The 19,317-nt window shown below is 36.7% G+C and overlaps 1 protein-coding gene across 1 annotated transcript in view; it reads right to left on the bottom strand.

Annotated features, from left to right (window-relative positions):
• alk (ALK receptor tyrosine kinase) overlaps nt 1-18,761 on the bottom strand; it is a 468,950-nt gene extending 450,189 nt beyond the window's left edge. Inside the window, exon 1 of the mRNA XM_056255076.1 lies at nt 17,995-18,761. Coding sequence (XP_056111051.1) covers nt 17,995-18,715 — 721 coding nt within the window. The 5' untranslated portion in view covers nt 18,716-18,761. The remainder of the gene's footprint in view (nt 1-17,994) is intronic.
• Nucleotides 18,762-19,317: the final 556 nt, after the last annotated feature.

Genomic DNA, 19,317 nt, shown 5'->3' with positions numbered 1-19,317 from the left:
CCTAACATTGCTGGAACAGTATCTTAATGTTAGCAAAACGTTGCTGGAACGTTAGCATGATGTTGCTGGAACGTTATCTTAAGGTTAACATAACGTTGCCGGAACGTTAGCATAACGTTGCTGGAACGTTAGCACAACATTGCTGAAACATTCTTAAGGTTAGCATAACGTTGCTGGAACAGTATCTTAATGTTAGCAAAACGTTGTTGGAACGTTATCTTAAGGTTAGCATAACGTTGCTGGAACATTATTTTAAAGTTTGCATAACGTTGCTGGAACGTTAGCAAGCACAACATTGCTGAAACATTCTTAAGGTTAGCATAACGTTCATGGAACAGTATCTTAATGTTAGCAAAACGTTGTTGGAACGTTATCTTAAGGTTAGCAAAACGTTCATGGAACAGTATCTTAAGGTTAGCAAAACGTTGTTGGAACGTTATCTTAAGGTTAGTATAACGTTCATGGAACAGTATCTTAAGGTTAGCAAAACGTTGTTGGAACGTTATCTTAAGATTAGCAAAACGTTCATGGAACGTTATCTTAAGGTTAGCATAACGTTCATGGAACATTATCTTAACATTGCTGGAACATTGACATAACGTTGCTGGAACATTATCTTAAGGTAAGCATAACGTTCCTGCAGCGTTCTTTCCCCAAAAATGTTATTAACAATACAACAATCAAAGAACATTAAAATGTCCACTTTCTTTCATGTTAAAATTACATTTTAAGGTTAGAAAAAAAATTCTGCACCATTCGTTCAACTTAATTTTTTTTTATTAACACAACCATGTGAATTATAAGCACACACTTTTACAGCACATCAAAAAGTAGAACATTTCATGATTATCATACATTTTAAACGCTACATTATAGCTTAAAAAAACAACAACAAATATTTTCATATAAACATTTAAATGAAATGAAAACCGTTTTTAAGGGTTAGTTCACCCAAAAATTCTGTCAGTAATTACTCACCCTCATGTTATTCCAACCCCGTAAGACTTTCGTTCATCTTCAGAACACAAATTAAGATATTTTTGATGAAATCTGAAAGCTGGCTCACTCCTCCGTAGGCTTCTAGGCAATTTCATTCTGGCGAATTTATCAAGCAACGACAATCATTTTTGTGCACAAAAAAAAATAAAAAAATAACAACATTATTCAACTATTCATTTTCTTCCGTATGGGCCTCTGAGTGACTTCACTAGTGCTGGGAGAAAAAAATAGATTCACCTAGGTATAGGGCTGGGTACCGAGTTCGGTACTTTTTAGGTACCGACCGAATTGCCTCGATACTACCGAGTATCGAAACATGTCTTGTTTTTCGGTACCACATTTCGGTACCTAAGTGGTTAATCTCGTCAATGTCAGTGAAACAATAAGCATGCAGCATGATTGGCTGTGGCGGAAAAACACTAGTTTACGCGGCTGCCCAGAGACGCGGCTCGTCGCACGTGAGGCTGCAGTGTGTGTGTGTGTGTGTGTGTAAGCGTGCGTCCCAACCCAGATAGATAGATGTGGAAATGATCCAAAGTGTACCTATGTCATGTGCCAGACTCGATGCCAGATGCACGCGATGCAATATTTTCGACAAGATCATTGCTGCCAAGACCGGCAACACGGTAAATCTAGGCACTGAAGCGCACAAAATACACTTGAGAGTAATGGTGTTCACATCGAACGCGAATAGAGCGTCAAATACGCGTCTATCGCGTCTAGTTCGACGCTTGAATCTTCAGCTCGAGTTCAAATTTTTCAACTTGCGCGGAAGACGTTCGCGGCAAACGCGTCACCCAATTCGCGTCATTCGCGACGCCCGGCGCGAATGATGCGTCTATTCGCGTCTTTGCATTGACTATGTATGTAATCTACTCGCACAAATAATTAAATTCGCGTTCGGTGTGAACACACCATTAGTAAACACTTGTTCATTAATAAATAATTAAAATATCTCCTTGCTATTGTTTCCACATCCATAATCATTAGGCTACTTTTGCCAGTGCTTTGCTGCAAGCTTCACGTGCAGGTATATATCCCGCCCCCCAGTAGCCTTTATTTAATTTAATTCACATTTATTTGTATAGCATTTTTCACAATACATATCGTTTCAAAGCAGCTTTACAGAAAATGCATGTCTAAATTACAATTTAGAGTGATCTGTTATCAGAGGTGACAGTGTAATGCATTTCAATTAATTTTCATTCAGTTTCATCGTTAATTAATGCATTAAGTTTAAGCAGAAACAATGAGCTCATTGAAGTAAAGAATACATGTTGTTAAATGATTAGGAAACATAGAAAACTTTAGCATTGGTGCTTTTTTACATACTCAAAATATGAGTGTAAAAAAGTCAACAAACTGAAAAAAAAATTAGGTAATGTTATATTGTTAAACCTGGTTACATAAAATTGGTATCGAAAAAAGTATCGTTCAGGAACCGGTATCGAAGTCAAGGTATCGGTATCGGTACCGAACATTTTGTAACGATACCCAGCCCTACCTAGGTATCACGTTTTTTTTTTTTTTTTAATTTATTTTTTTATTATTATTAAAGAATCGATATTAATTCAAATTAAATTTATTTTTGTCCTTGCTTATAGACGAGGTTGACCAAAGTAAGTCACTTCCGTTCCAACAGAGAATGAAATGTGTCGTTATCTTTGAGTAACGTAATATCCCTTTCAAGAGGACGCGTGAAAGCGACGTGAGATTGAATGCATTGAAAAGCCCTTGCGCTACTCATATACAGAGAGATAAGACAATAGAGCTGCACGATTCATCTTTAAAAAACTTGATCTCGATTCAAACACCCACGCGATTTGTTTCCATTTCGTCTGTCTATTAAACCTTTGACAAAATCATATCGCAACTTTTAAAGCTGTGCTGACCCAGAGACGTCATGAAACAGCTTCACAAACTGTCTTTTCAACCTAATAGTATCATTATTTCTGTAATACAATAGTTCAAATTATCATAGAAGTTATGGATATGGCCAAAAAAAATTATCACAAACGATATTTTTTTTTATATCAGTCGATATCGATAATTATCACGATAAATGTCAAATCTTTATTTCTTTCAAGTTTAAAGGCAGATTTTTGCTCCTAAGTGAAAGTTGTATAAACCAGAGCGTTGTGGTTTTAAAAATCTGAGGTAGTACATTCAAACATTTGTCATTTTTCCTTAACAAAATAAATATCTGAAAAGAAAAATATTTCTTCAGCAGTTTGCAGTGCAGGCTGCAATATTCAAATTACATGTTTTGTCTCGAAATGCATATTTGACAGTGAGTTGACAGTAAATCTACATCCTAACTCAAGCTAATACGACTATGTTAAATTTATGTTCATTAACAAAAACAGTAACATGTTTGTTTGTTTGTTTTTTATTTAAGGACCACATTTTTATTTGGTAAAATGTAATATTCTGACTGTTTGAGTTTTATTAAAATTAACCATTGGTCATCCAGTATCGTGCATTTAGATCATGATAACCACAGATAAAGCCACAGCCTATAGCACCTCACTATCATGGCAAAATGTAACTTTATGGTTTCTATGGTATTTGTATGAAAAACAGTAGTCTAACAGTTAAATACATTATTAAATACTGTAATTATATTCCATTAGTCATTTAATACATTGTCTACATTAATAATATCATACAATTCAATATGTATATCCCACATTTCATGGTGCAGTTAATATTACTAGGCTAACATTACAGTAAATCCATGCTAGGCTAAATGGATTCAGTTTCAATTCAGATTCTGACTATATCGTTGCGCACAGTGTTTCTCCTGTTTGTCAGCGGTGTTTCATCTGCCTTTGAACTGATTTAAACTGGACATTAAACTGTTCTTCGCTGAATTCAAGTGTTTCTTACTGGATCTCTTGAGCGAGACGAACGGAGTAAACACGTCTGCTCTAGTGAGCTTGCGCTGCCATTTGGACTTTGAGCCGAGCGGATAAACGGTCCGTGTGGCGCGCGGTTCAAATGAGTTTCGTTCCGCTTTTGGCGCATACACATTATCGAACATTTATCGACCTCTTGATATCGTTTTATCGAGAAAAATTATATCACGATAATTATTGTTATCGTTTTATCACCCAGCCCTAATAGAAGTACTAGGATAAAAGTTTAAATTTAAAAAATATAAACACTGATGTCTATGATAGCGATCAAAATAGAGTAAAGCCCCAATCACACCTAATGTTTTTCCGGTTCGAAAACGCGAGGCGACAGCACTGACCCAATCAAACCGAACGAGCAGTGAACTGCATTTTTTGTTGGTAGGCAAACACAGAAACAGCTGTCCTGTCAGTCAAGTAAACGTCAAATCAGCCTTTTATTAACTTTGTTTACTTTCTGTTAACATTGTGGTAGTTATGATTTGTGAAGTCGTTAAGCTCCTGGTAACCCCCGAGAGCACCACAAGTTTATCCTCCATCATCGCACTCTCCGGCGTTCAAAGCAACAGTAGCTTTCAAAACTACAACGGAAGACCCGCCTCTAGGGATGCGCGGTATACCGGTACTGCAAAAATACCGGTATATATTATGTTTCAAACGGTACAATATCATAATTTTGTTCAATTCGGTATTTAATGCGCTGCTGTTTCGAAGTTCACCGCTAGGCGGCAGTGCGCTACCTAAACTGACGCGGGTCACGCGAAACCGGCAAACGGTGACAACGGAAGAAGACGATGGATCAAACGAAGCTCATTCGAATTTCTTTTCTACACGCCCGAAATTAATAAATAGAGAGAGCAGTATGAGTGAAATAAGGCATTACTTTGCCTACAAAAGTAATGAGAAAAGTAAAGAAACAGATCTCAATGCAGCACTCTGCAAACGGGGAGGCAACACATCAAATCTGCCGAAGCACTTGTCAGTTGCTCATCTTGACTTGTTCAAAGAGTTCAGAGATCGACAGGTTAGTCCATCATTCAACTGATTTAATTTAGACTTTTAACTTTTATTGAACACTGAACAGCGCACATAAGAGCTTATCAATTATATATGATACGGTAAACACGAAAGCTCAAATCTGCTTGCATGACACGCCAGAACCAATTAGTTTAGGTCTCATCATTTTTGCACTTTCAAACAAACATATTAATTGAATTTGAATGAATAAAGAATACAAATTTGAATAATATTAATTTTAGTATTAAGTGATCGTAAAATGAATGGCATATTAGTGCCGCTCTGGCGCGAGAGAGAGAGAGAGAGAGAGAGAGAGAGAGAGAGAGAGAGCAAGAGGAATTGTATTAATATGAATATTACTAATATTACAGTTAAGCTACATTTGTCAACATTCATTAGGTAACCTGACCTAACAGTATTATAGCATTTATTAATCTATATCAATCAGTAATTAAATGACCTAGAAAATTAAATATACTAATACATGTTTAGCATGTTAACCTGTTAACCGTCACCAGTGCGTGGGCGCTCTGAAGCGTTTTTTTTTTAAATAGTTCAAAGTTACTACATATTTAATGTTATTAACTTGACAAACTATACATCATTAAAACGATATAAGACTCAAGTTTCAGTATTTGACCACTATTGTATTCTGAGAAACTTATAGTGACAGTTATGTCTTAATTTGTGTCAGGAGTTATGAAATTAAAAAACGAGTCGTTACCTTTAATATGAATTATGAGCGTCAGCTGCTCTCATTCAGAAAAAAACTCCCGTGCGATCGTCATGACAGCGCTTGACAAAACAACGTCCCTCAGGGCTTTTAGCTCAAACATGTGCAGATTTGGAGAAATATTGATAGATTCTCATAAGTTTACATCAGATTTCTATAGACAAGAATAATATTTATTGAATTTATACCCAAATGCGTCGATGTAATCATTTTGAGCGCTGGATACTCTGATCTACTGTATATTATCAATTCATACTGAAGTCTGGGGCGCTGTTGGACAGTAAAGTCCATATATGGATCACATGAAGAAGAGCCATAATCATGTGACATTCAGGAAGTCCTGACACAACAAAGCTATCAGAGATCGCTGTAAAGTGCAGATAAAGATGTTTTGAAGACAATAAACATGATTGCAATGATATTTGATTTACCTGTGTTCTTCGAGTCATGTCAGGTATTTTCATAATAATAGATTATATGTATAATGTAATGCTAATCGAGATAGACTTTCAAATTGTGCAGAATACAATAAAATAATATATTTTCTATCTGATTTTTTTATCTAAATAAGAATGCTTACTAAAATGTTTCGTTTTTCAAAAAGGGCATTTGATACAGTTTCACTGTGAAGTGAGAACTTTTATAAAAGAAATGAGGGATTGAAACAGTGTGAATTGCTAGTCGTTAGTGATTATAATGCAGACAAAAGAAAAGCATATTTAGAGCAATAAACAGGCTGGAGAGGTGTGAATATGTGCAGGGGAGACTGACACTGAATGGGGCTCGTTTTTGCATCACAAAACAATAGAGGCAATAGACTGAATAGATGCTTATAAGATGACAATAAACACCAGTCTAATCAAAATAAAGTCATATGACATGATCTTGAAAAACATTGAACTAAATACAGAGTTTTAGACTTATCATCTTCAGATTTTAAATATAACATGGCCAGACATGTGGCTTTAGCTGCAGTGCATTTCTAGATTGCTACAATGCCAACTTCAATTTTATTTTCATGAAGATGTTTCATAAAAATAAATGTATAATAATTTTACAAAACTTTGAAGCTATTTATAACTATTTTTTTTCATTATGACAATAATTAATTCTACATTTACAATAAACTTCCAGGTGTCAGCTTTCAAATGAGATCTTACTTGTGCTTTTAGTACAAAGGGTTCATGAACTGTATCTGTTTCGGTTTGGGAATGCCATATCTGGGGATTTTTCAAAAATGGGGTTGCAGGTTAACAGGTTAACATTACTTTATGCAATGCATTAATATGAACCCAAAGAGTAATCAAACCAAGATGAATAAATGCAATAAATGTTGATCATTCTCTGTTGATGCATGACAGCTAATGGTTTACATGTCATTTCATTATTCTATTATTATTATTATTATTATATGTTAATCTATTATTATAGATATTAACCTATTTTAAATGTATAATGTCAAGGTTTTTTTTTTTCAAAATCAAAATTTAACCTACTATATGTTCCCTGACTGAATTATTATTATTTTTTTTACATTTTGATACATCTTTTCACATTTGGTGGAGAGTTTCAAGCAGTGTTTTTTAAGTGTCACTTAAATTTTGAGACCGTTTTTTTTTTTACCTGTGGTATCGATTTAGTATCGATACCGAGGTATTAGGTTCTGGTATCGTACCGAAGCCAAAATTGTGGTATCGAGCCATCCCTACCCGCCTCTCCATTCATTCGATTGGACAGTGGAAAAAAAACATAGGACAGCGCATTTACTGCTCTAAGTTGATTTTTTTTTAACTCCAAAAACGTGAGGCGCAACCGGCGGTTAAACGCGAGGCGCCTGGGGTGTATAAACAGAGTACAGAACGCGCACTGCCATAGGGAATCAATTGAAAAAAGGCGCCTCTCACTGCCAAAAACGCATTTAGGTGTGATCGGCCCCTAAACCAGCTTAAAATAACGCATAAAATAATTATCGATTACATTGTTTAACAAGTGACTTACAAAATGTATTTATTGAATCATTTATTTAAGAGAATGTAGTACTATCGTATGATGCTTCTGAAATAAGTCAGAGAGATGTGATGAATTGTTTTTGTAAATATGACTCATCTTATACATCATGTAGCCTGTACAGTCTGTATAAGTGTATGATTTAACTTTTTCTGATGGTCTAGTGTTAAAAATAAAATAAAAATCGCAATATCGAATCGCAATTCTTAAAAAAAAATCCTAATATCAGCAGTATCAGCACCCAAGTATCGTGATAGTATTGAATCGGGAGATAGGTGTATCGTCCCAGCCCTAGAGTTCACGAGACAGCGAGAACTGAGAAGATGACGTAGATGGGTCTCGATGTAGTGCGGCAATTTTGAGAACTCACTCAGAGGCCCACACATAAGAAAATTAATAGTTGAATAAAGTTGTTATTTTTGCATACAAAAATTATTGTCGTCGCTTGATAAACTTAAGATTGAGCCACTGTAGTCACTTGTGGCGCTTTTCCACTGCATGGTAGGGCACGGCACGCTTTGGCGCTTTTCCACTGCATGGTACGGCTCGCTTTAAATGGTACCACCTCTGTTGAGGTTCCAAGCATACTGTACCGATACTAAAATGTGACGTGAAAACACTGCAGATCACTGATTGGTCAGACAGAATCGTCACTACCAGCGTCATTGTATTTGCGAGACATCAAACCCGCTAGATTTAAATAGCCAGTAACAGTCACCGCTGTAGCACCTGTTTTAAAACTACTTGCTTGAAGAAAAAAGAAAGAAAAAAAAACTTCCAAAAAATAAATAGCTGAATAGTGTTCAGTGGACGAAGTGCAGACGTTCATCTCGTTGGTTGCCGAGGAGCGGATAAACTATAAACGATCAGTCTTTATAATCCCACCCACTTTGAAGTGGTACTAACTGCAGTGGAAAAGCAAACCGAGCTAAAGCGAGCCGTGCCGAGCCGAACCGTATCATGCAGTGGAAAAGCGCCATTGGACTATTTTAACAATGTCTTTACTAACTTCCTGGGCTGGCAGAATGAAATTGCCTAGAAAAATATCTTACCGTAATTTGTGTTCTGAAGATGAATGGAAGTCTTTGGAACAACATGAGGGTGTATACTTACTGACAAAATATTCATTTTTGGGTGAACTAACCCTTAAATATAAGTAGTGTGGGGGTGCCAAACTAGCACTGTGGTTGTCTCTGTGGTCCAGTCTCTTCATGCCCCGTCTGTAAAGTGAACAGATTGACTGATGTTACTAATGGTGATTTATTATTTCATAAACATTTAATAATAACAGTGTGGCTACTCCATAAATGTTAACCCTTAAGTTATTTAGGCTGTGCTTTGAGTACTATAAATATTAAACCACACAATATTAAAATGTAGCTTACAAAGGTCAAGTCAAGTCAAGTCATCTTCATTTATATAGCGCTTTTAACAATGGAGATTGTTTCAATGGAGAAAGGTTATACAATGGAAAGGTTCAATAACACATTGTAAAGGATTAGCTAACGTTACACCTGAAAATTAAAACTTCCATCAAAAAAAAAAAAGTAGCTTGACAAGGAATATACATTTTTTGTAGTAAGGTTATTCATCTGTGTGTAACGTATGTGTGTGCGGCTGTATGCTTAACGTCAAATTAAAAGAGCATATTCATATAAAACGTTGATTCAACTGACTTGAAACTAACGTTAACTTAACGTTACCTGTGAATTAAGCGGTTGCGTGACATTGATGTTAATACTAGGCATAAATGGCATTTAAAACCTTTACAAAACCTCGAATCAAGGTTAAAAGCCTAAAGCCTAAAGCCTAAACTTACAGCTAAAGTCTAGTCAACCTAACGTCACCTCTAAGTTAGTTAACTTACCGTTAGCCTAACAGTTGAGATGCTAACGGACGTTTCCCGAAGACACTAAACCATTTCTCATAGCTGCCAACTCTCACGCATTGGCCGTGAGACACCCGCATTTGATTGGTTTCACACGCTCACACGCCACACTCCCGATTTCTCACGCTGAAGTGTCAACCCGGGCGGTCAAATGCCTGGAAGGTGAGTTTATCTATATATCTACCTGTTGAGCCACTCGTGGTCGACTAGTTATACCGCAAATTCGTTAAAAATCTCCCGTTATCTAGAGCTTGCGTGCATGCGAGACAGAGATTGTGCTCCAAACCGCGTAGAGCGAGCGAGAGACCTTGCGCGAGCGAGACCGCCCATACCCCCCCCCCCCCCCCCGACAACAAATCTCACTCGTCTCTACCACCACCACCCCCCCCCCCCCCCCCCCGTCAACAAATCTCACGCCGAGCAAAACTCAAAAGTTGGCAGGTATGATTTCTGTAAAGTAAATATTCAACGGAAGCGTGTTATTTCCCTGAAAGAATGTGTCTGAAACATTTTTATGTACTATTTGTGTAATTTTGGTGACTAAACTTACCTGAAATTAGCGAAACCAACAGTGAGAGACGGAGTTGCTGCTTGTCGTCAGTTGAGCCAAAGTTGAGCTCCCGCCCGTTTCCATGGTAACTCCAGTTCAAATGCAACTCGAATGTTCAGTGCGCGCGCATATTAAAAAATGTAGAAGTCACGCTGCATTTAAAGAAGATTTGATCGAGGGAATTATTTGATAATCAGATAAAATATCCTGAAATGTGAGGTTAACATTATTAAGTGTATAGGCTCATGGCCATCACCAAACTGTAAACGGAATGAGAATATGAGGCATTGAGTGTAAAACAATGTTTACCACAAAGTCATTTATATAATAGGTTATAATAGGCTATAATATTATATAGCTTTATATAAATGGTTAACGTGGTGTAGAAATAAAATTGCAAAAAACATTTATTAAAAACTAAACATGATATAAGGCATGGATATATTTTAAGAAAATACACAATATGTACACACATTTACAGATGTAACATGAGGAACAATTTAAAAGATTTATGTTCAATGTATTTTTGAAATAATATATTTTCAAAATGTATTTCAATATATTTAACAGTGCTTCACATAATGTGAATAGCATATCTATAAATTACAGAAAGGTCTGTCTGTCTGTCTGTTAACCACACATCTCTCGAACCGTTTGTCCAATGGATTTCAAACTTGACAGGTTTCTTGCTACGGGCATGCGTAAGTGCAGTGTCAAGTTTGACATTGTTTGGATTAGAAATGCAAAAGATATCGTTAAAAATAAACATTCTGACAAAAACTATGTGTATGTCATTATGTCAGTATCTGTATTTGCTTATACCATGCACAAATAAAAATGTCACTGAACTTTTACTGTGTAATTGTAACAATGAGCACTCAAACACACCAAACCAACAATTACTAAAAACACAATCAACAACTGATTTTGCACGGGCACTTTGCCATCATTTGTAGTAACCAATTCACACACTGTTTGCTCAAGCGTTTTCTCAGAGTTCACTGTATAGCTGCTCCCTGAATCGTCGCGCTTATTCATTTGTGGATGTTAACTGAATCTGTAAGTCAGCTATGCTGTTTACTTCTGAATATTATCTTTCATTCTGGTGCGCTTAACGTTATCGTAATAGTAGCTTTTAATTGTTAATGCTATTACAACAAAACATATTCAATGCATTCACAGGCATCATTTTTAGTAGCCTATTCACAAACAGTTTTTGCTCAAGCGTAGCGTTTTCTCAGAGTTCACTGTGTAGCTGCTCCCTGCATCGTGTAGTTCAATTTTCCACATTTATTTTATGTCATTATTTCAGGATCAGTATTTGCTTTCTACACAATTAAAAATCTCACTGAACTTCTGCTGTGTAATTGTAACAATGAGCACTCAAACACACCAAAACAACAATTACTAAAAACACACACAAAAACTGATTTTGCACCGGCATTTTGCACTAGTTAATATTAATTTATTAATAGGCTATATAAGTGCTGGTTTATTGGGGTGGTGTTATAAACTATTGTGATGTTTAAAATGTTTATATGGATATAGGCCTAGTCATATTATACAAATCTAGTGATTGTAAACTAATGTTAAGAAGCGCACATTTGTTAACAAGTGTACTTAACATTATGAGAATGTTCAGCAAATAACATGTTCCCAGAACGTTTTATGATAGCCTAAATATAACATTCAGAAAATACTAATAACATTATAAGTATGTTCTGAGAATGTTGTTCTAATAACGTTTTCTATCAACGTTATGAGAATAACGTTTTCTATCAACGTTATGAGAACTTTCATCAACCACAAATAACGTCATAAAGACGTTCCAAGAACATTGTTCTAAGAACGTTTTCTATCAACGTTATGAGAACTTTCATCAACCACAAATAACGTCATAAAGACGTTCCAAGAACATTGTTCTAAGAACGTTTTCTATCAACGTTATGAGAACTTTCATCAATCACAAATAACGTTATAAAGACGTTCCGAGAACATTGTTCTAAGAACGTTTTCTATCAACGTAATGAGAACGTTCATCAATCAAAAATAACGTCATAAAGACGTTCCAAGAACATTGTTCTAAGAACGTTTTCTATCAACGTAATGAGAACGTTCATCAATCACAAAAAACATCATAAAGACGTTCCAAGAACATTGTTCTAAGAACGTTTTCTATCAACGTAATGAGAACGTTCATCAATCACAAAAAACATCATAAAGACGTTCCAAGAACATTGTTCTAAGAACGTTTTCTATCAACGTAATGAGAACGTTCATCAATCACAAATAATGTCATAAAGACGTTCCAAGAACATTGTTCTAAAAACGTTTTCTATCAACGTTATGAGAACTTTCATCAACCACAAATAACGTCATAAAGACGTTCCAAGAACATTGTTCTAAGAACGTTTTCTATCAACGTAATGAGAACGTTCATCAATCACAAAAAACATCATAAAGACGTTCCAAGAACATTGTTCTAAGAACGTTTTCTATCAACGTAATGAGAACGTTCATCAATCACAAAAAACATCATAAAGACGTTCCAAGAACATTGTTCTAAGAACGTTTTCTATCAACGTAATGAGAACGTTCATCAAACACAAAAAACATCATAAAGACGTTCCAAGAACATTGTTCTAAAAACGTTTTCTATCAACGATGTGAGAACTTTCATCAATCACAAATAACGTCATAAAGACGTTCCAAGAACATTGTTCTAAGAACGTTTTCTATCAACGTAATGAGAACGTTCATCAATCACAAAAAACATCATAAAGACGTTCCAAGAACATTGTTCTAAGAACGTTTTCTATCAACGTAATGAGAACGTTCATCAATCACAAAAAACATCATAAAGACGTTCCAAGAACATTGTTCTAAGAACGTTTTCTATCAACGTAATGAGAACGTTCATCAATCACAAAAAACGTCATAAAGACGTTCCAAGAACATTGTTCTAAGAACGTTTTTTATCAACGATATGAGAACTTTCATCAATCACAAATAACGTCATAAAGACGTTCCAAGAACATTGTTCTAAGAACGTTTTCTATCAACGTAATGAGAACGTTCATCAATCACAAATAACGTCATAGAGACGTTCCAAGAACATTGTTCTAAGAACGTTTTCTATCAACGTTATGAGAACGTTCATCAATCACAAAAAACATCATAAAGACGTTCCAAGAACATTGTTCTAAGAACGTTTTCTATCAACGTAATGAGAACGTTCATCAATCACAAAAAACGTCATAAAGACGTTCCAAGAACATTGTTCTAAGAACGTTTTTTTATCAACGATATGAGAACTTTCATCAATCACAAATAACGTCATAAAGACGTTCCAAGAACATTGTTCTAAGAACGTTTTCTATCAACGTAATGAGAACTTTCATCAATCACAAATAACGTTATAAAGACGTTCCAAGAACATTGTTCTAAGAACGTTTTCTCTCAACGTTACAAGAACGTTAATAACGTTATATGAACGTTCCGAAAACATTATTTTAATAACGTTTTGTACTAACATTTACACAACTTTTAAAGAACGTTAGTGAATGTTCTGGGAACGTTCCCTGTTAGCTGGGTAACTCTCATTAGAATGTTAGTAGACTGTTGGTAGACTGTAAGGTTAGGGTTCGGGTTTGTAGAATAAGTTGACATTCAAATTTACTGATAGTCAGTAGAATGTCTGTTGAGGAGCATCAAAATAAAGAGTTAGCAGATATTAAGCAGACAGTCTACTAATACTCTGATGAGGGGTAGTTGACATGTAGTTGAAAAGTTACATATAGTTAGAATGTCTAAAGTGGACCATGAAAATAAAGTGTTACCAAATATTGTACATATTGATCTTTATTCCTACTACTACTACTATAAATATTACAACAAAGGCTTATTGGAGTGCCTCTATACCTACATTTTTGCAAAACTCAAAACAATTTACCTATACATACCAATTCACTGCAGTTTCCAGCAGAAATAAACACTAGGAATTAAAACACCAATCAACTTGTATTCCTTTGCAACACAATGCAGGGGCAGATTATTGATTATTGACTTTTTCTTTCTTCCTTGAACTCCGAACACTTTTACTTTTTAAACTTTTTAAAAATACACTAATGTATTTTGATGTTTGCAACACATTATCATCTCCATTTTGTATGGCTTTTCTGGTGTAGTGAATTTACCATTTGCGATGCAGAGCGCACGGGTACAAGTCCTTTGAAACACGATGAAAGAGCTCAAAGACTTGAAAAAGCAAGCTAGAATAGCATGGTTGCTTCAGCGATGTGTTTTTGTCTCACGCTTGCTTTTGTTAACACCATCGGGTATGTTTAGGGTTTAGTGTCGGTGTATGTTATTTTCAAATGCGAATGAGCATTAGCCTTTTAGCGCCACTCACCGGTCATTTCATTTCTGAACTCCCACGTACAACAACAAATGTAATGGTTGCCTGATTTTCTATAAAACTGAACGTAGCACCAATGCTTTTCCTGTGAGCCTGTGTTGAAATATTAGTATTTGTTCCATGCTATTCACATACTGCAGGACAAATGAAGAACATGGAGTAGTGTGCTTGTGAAGAGGAAATTTTGATTGCAACGAGGAATGCTGAGAGCAGCAGAGGACAGACAATGTCACAAAGCACCAGGACTGAGGGGAGAGAGAAATCTTAATGACTTTTCTGACCCTCAGATGAGAAAGTCTCAGCGGCCTCTGGGAGTCTTGAAGGATTAGACCTGACCACTCCGCAAAAGACAACAAGCCTTTGATACTTCTATTACAGATTATGTGAAGTTCGTGGATCATACCTCATCTGCTCAAGATTTTACAGTGAAAGATTCAAATGTTGTACACATACATTTGTGTATGTTTGGAAAGACACTGAAATGCAGTCTATGTTTGACCTAATCTGAAAAGTAAAGCCTTTAATGTATGCATAACTTCAGAGTTTGTATTTTTTACGAATCCTTATAAGGAAAGGTCGGATCTGAAATTGCTGGAATTTCTGATAGGGCATCGCCACAGGTGACCGAGTTCAATACTCAGACTCTCATTTACAAGTAAATTACCTTTTTAATGGCAAATTTATTTATAAATGGAATCTAGACGGAATTAAAAGTCATTTGCACTCTTTGTATTGATGAATTGAATTATCTTTAAAGCTCAACAAGTATGAAGCCTAACTGAAACACTGCCGAAACAGTGTTTAAAAATCACACCGGATAAACGAGCCCGTTCTCATCCCAAAGCGTAATATATTGACTCTTTTGACAAAGCGTCTATATCCAAGCACATGGCACCCTTTAGCGTCATATGAGACGCAGATATATGGCGCCTCCTAGTGGTCTAACCCTAACACTACCCCAGACCTAAACCTACCCAAAACCGAAGCGTGTTATATTGACGCTAAAGGGTGCCATGTGCGTCTCTATAGGACGCATTGTGTATTATCGTGCAATTTATACGCGAAAATGAGTTTTTACGTGCATATGATACGCAGCTTTCGCGTGCATTTGATACGCAGTTCATTTGCGTGTAATACACACGCACCCCACACCACCAATTCTACCCAAACCTATAATACACACGCACCCCACACCACTACTAAACCTAACCTAACCAACCCATGCGTATCCTATCCACGTAAAAACTCATTTTCGCGTATAAATTACACGATAAACACACTGCGTGCTATAGAGACGCATTTAGTGTGATCGGGTTGTAGAATGAGTTCACTGAGTCAAATAAATGATAAATAAATTGATTTCATAATTACTACGATAAAAACAACCTATGAATTCCATGTACATCTGTAAAGTTTTAGTGTTTATCTAAACGAAAACAAACAAAAAAGGAGTATAGAACCAGGGTTCATGTATGAACACATATGATCACTAATGTCAGTAATATGGCATGATGTGATTTTAAATTCATTTGGGCATTAAATAGTATCCTCTTTATGATGGTTTATTCAATATTAAAACATAAAAAAATATCACAGAAAAAGCAAGTTTATGTGATTTCGGCATGATTATAGTTCTTGTAATTTCATAAATAACTCAAGAAGCACTCAAGTCTCTGCGGCTACAGTATCTTCGCTCTAATCAAAGTATGATTGGTACAAAAGATTCCAGACTGACTATAATAATTATTTATCAACTTGTGGAAAACAGCAGAGCATGTAGGGAAAAAAATGCCACCATGGTTCCGTCGATCTGCTTCTTAAAAAGGACATCTTTGACAGAGAGGGTTGATGACGGATGCCATAGAATATTTATTATGTTTTTGAATGAGCAAAGAATGAATCAGCCTTGAATAGCATCATTCACTGATGAAGGGTTTCGGAGACCTTTCAAATCACAATATGTGGGCTGCACCACAAACTTGAATCCTGCTTGAAGCAGCTACAGAAAAATCATCAAAAATGAGGAAGCTTTCAAGGGAGATGAATGAGAACGGTAAAAAGAAAAGAATGTGTCAGAATCAAAGACCAAAGACTTGGGTGTACATAGGCAATATTAGGTAACTATGCGAACCTAACCTTACCAGAAGTGCTATTTACACTGATAAAGCAAATAGTATAAAAGCTGTGGGAGTCACACACAAAAAAACATCATAAAGTAACACAACCACAAGGAAAACCGAGAGGGTCAGCAGCTGTTGGACTTCTAATGAAATAACCCATAATTTGGTACTAAAGCCTGTACTTTAGAACATGCAGTATACACTACAAAAAGCCTGCTTATTCAGGGGTCATAAAACCTTAACTTATCTCTTGAGGTCTGTGCACTTTATAGTTTTGAGTGTGTCTGAGAACACCCTCTCACTGATTATTTGGGGAAAGAGGTGCCATAAACTGATTTATCAAGAAATCATTGCAAATGTTGAATCAGAAACACATTGCTGATGCCAAATAATGAATGAAAGATGTAGTGTTTCCCCATGGTCACTCTACTTCGGTCAACACTGAGACTCTCAACACTAAATTACAATGAGAAAACAGATCAACGGTTTTGGATTTTACAGGAGGGATGGGGCAAGCCATTAAATGGGTTTTGCATCTGTCAGCTCATGCGATTTTACCCCTTGTTGTGCATGCAGTGATGCTGTGTAGTCTTTAATGGTGTTGCAGTGCCACCCTTGTGAACAGCCAATGAATTACCAAGACTGATAACATTGCAACAATACAAAGGGGGAAGTGACAAATCTCAGCATAACCAAATCATAGTGGAAAACTTTTTTTTTTTTTTTGCTGTACACAAACTTTTCTCAATGTTATGCAGGGGATAATGTACAGTCATTATCGCAAAAATAAACCCCAACAGGGTGATCAAGATAAGTTTTACGTACTATGATGACATCATCAGGCTTATTACACAGCTAATCAGCATATTTATAAATACATGGATGTGAAATATTGAATTGAGCTGAAGTTACATAGCATTGCATGGGCAATGGTCATTATTAAGACCTATCTGACTGCAGATTAACCAAGAACCGAGCACAAGTAAGAAATTAACTGTGTTTTATTTTTAAATAACATTTATAAATTTCTGAGGGGCCCCCTGGACCTGTGGGCCCCAAAACAGTTTCCACCTTTAACCTTAGAGACTGCTCTGCATGTAATTACACTGCAAATTAATCTCGGTAATCTCTTTATTTTACAGTGTCACTGTTACACATGCTATAACTATAAATGATCTATAATTACATCATGCAACTAACTCTAAATCAAACCCCAATCATAATCCTAACCTAAGTAGCATGTAGTTATTACTCAGTACTTAAATGTTTCATTACAATGGACACCTTAACATAAAGTATAACCTTAAACTCTATAAACACTGCAATCATCGCAAAGTTGAATTCTTACCACTTGAAGCGATGTGAATGAAGAGGCGGGCGTCCGAAGCTCTGATGGCAGCGGAGTACTTGTCCTCTTTCCCCGGGACCTGCACTTTCCGCTCGGGCATGAGTCGGACCCTGAGCCGGCCTCCCTCCGCCCCCAGCCACCACTCCAAAATCCGCGTTAGGTCCATTTCCAGGAACACAACCGGCGCGTCCTCGTACACATGCAGTCCTCCACATCCCGTTTTAACCATCTCTTCTCCCACCTCCACCACAACTTGATTGGACTTTCGACTGGCGCTGGTCAAACCTAAATTCAAAACTTTCGGCACGGGACGCTTCAGTCGATACGGGAGCTGTCCAGTGCTGGATCTGTTGAGGTTCATCCCGGCCAACTTTACATCAACCAAACTGGCGATGGTTTTTTGCAACGGAACGCAGCGCATGAGCAAGTTCGCGCGCACCGTGTAACATCCATTAAACGACAGACAGTCTCCGTTAAGCGGGCGCTTTATAAACAGAGCCAAGTAGTAACGTAACAGCGACGGGACGGCGAAATCCACCGAGAGCGTCTTCCTCTTGATCCGAGAGGGGGAGGTCTGGTTGGAGTCCTTTCTGTCGGTGGCGTTGAGGAACGCGGACGTGGGAAAAGTAGTAAGTGCGTCCGCGGTTCTCTGAGAAGCGCACTGCAGCTCGGGAAGAAATGCCGCAGACCAAAGAAAAAAGTAGAGTATCCGTGCGATCATGATTTTAGGCTAAAAAGATCCAATTTTCTGTTTGGTTCTGCTTCACTCCGGCTGGCACCCTCGCGCTCTCCAAATGGGGTGCTGAAACGGGAGACGAATGGAGAGCTATTCGAGTCTACATTTCTTCTCCTTGTGCATTAAGATGTGCTTGCTTTTATCAAAGCTCTTGAGGTTGCTATTTAATTCCTGCATATTAAAGAAGAATAATCCACAAAATAATTCCTTGGTAGGGTCATTAAATCTCACAGAAAGATTCGCCTCTTGTGGAGCTTCTTGGTATGCCTAACAAGTTCTCCAGGGCTGCTCAAAGGCTCCTTGTATCTGCATGCAATACCTCAGAGTCGTTCGGTCAGCAATCCTTTTTTCTTTCTTTTTTTTTTTTTTTTTTTTTTTTTTTTTTTTGTATCTTCAGCAGTCGTATAATAACAGATCCTTACACATTTAACATGTCCACTTTTCGATATGCCAACATATTTACACGACAAACTGCGCGCGTTGAAATCAAACACAATCCATGGAATACTGTTTTTCTGCCAATCATAAACACAATTTTATTTGTATCATATACTGTGACTAAGAATACTTTTCGCTTTTTGGACGTG

This window comes from Rhinichthys klamathensis, unplaced genomic scaffold (genome assembly GCF_029890125.1).
Source record: "Rhinichthys klamathensis goyatoka isolate OS25496 unplaced genomic scaffold, OSU_Roscu_1.1 h1tg000117l_1, whole genome shotgun sequence".
Classification (NCBI taxonomy): Eukaryota; Metazoa; Chordata; class Actinopteri; order Cypriniformes; family Leuciscidae; genus Rhinichthys; species Rhinichthys klamathensis.
Note: the sequence above shows the minus strand (reverse complement) of the source record. Positions and strands in the feature narration are given on the sequence as shown.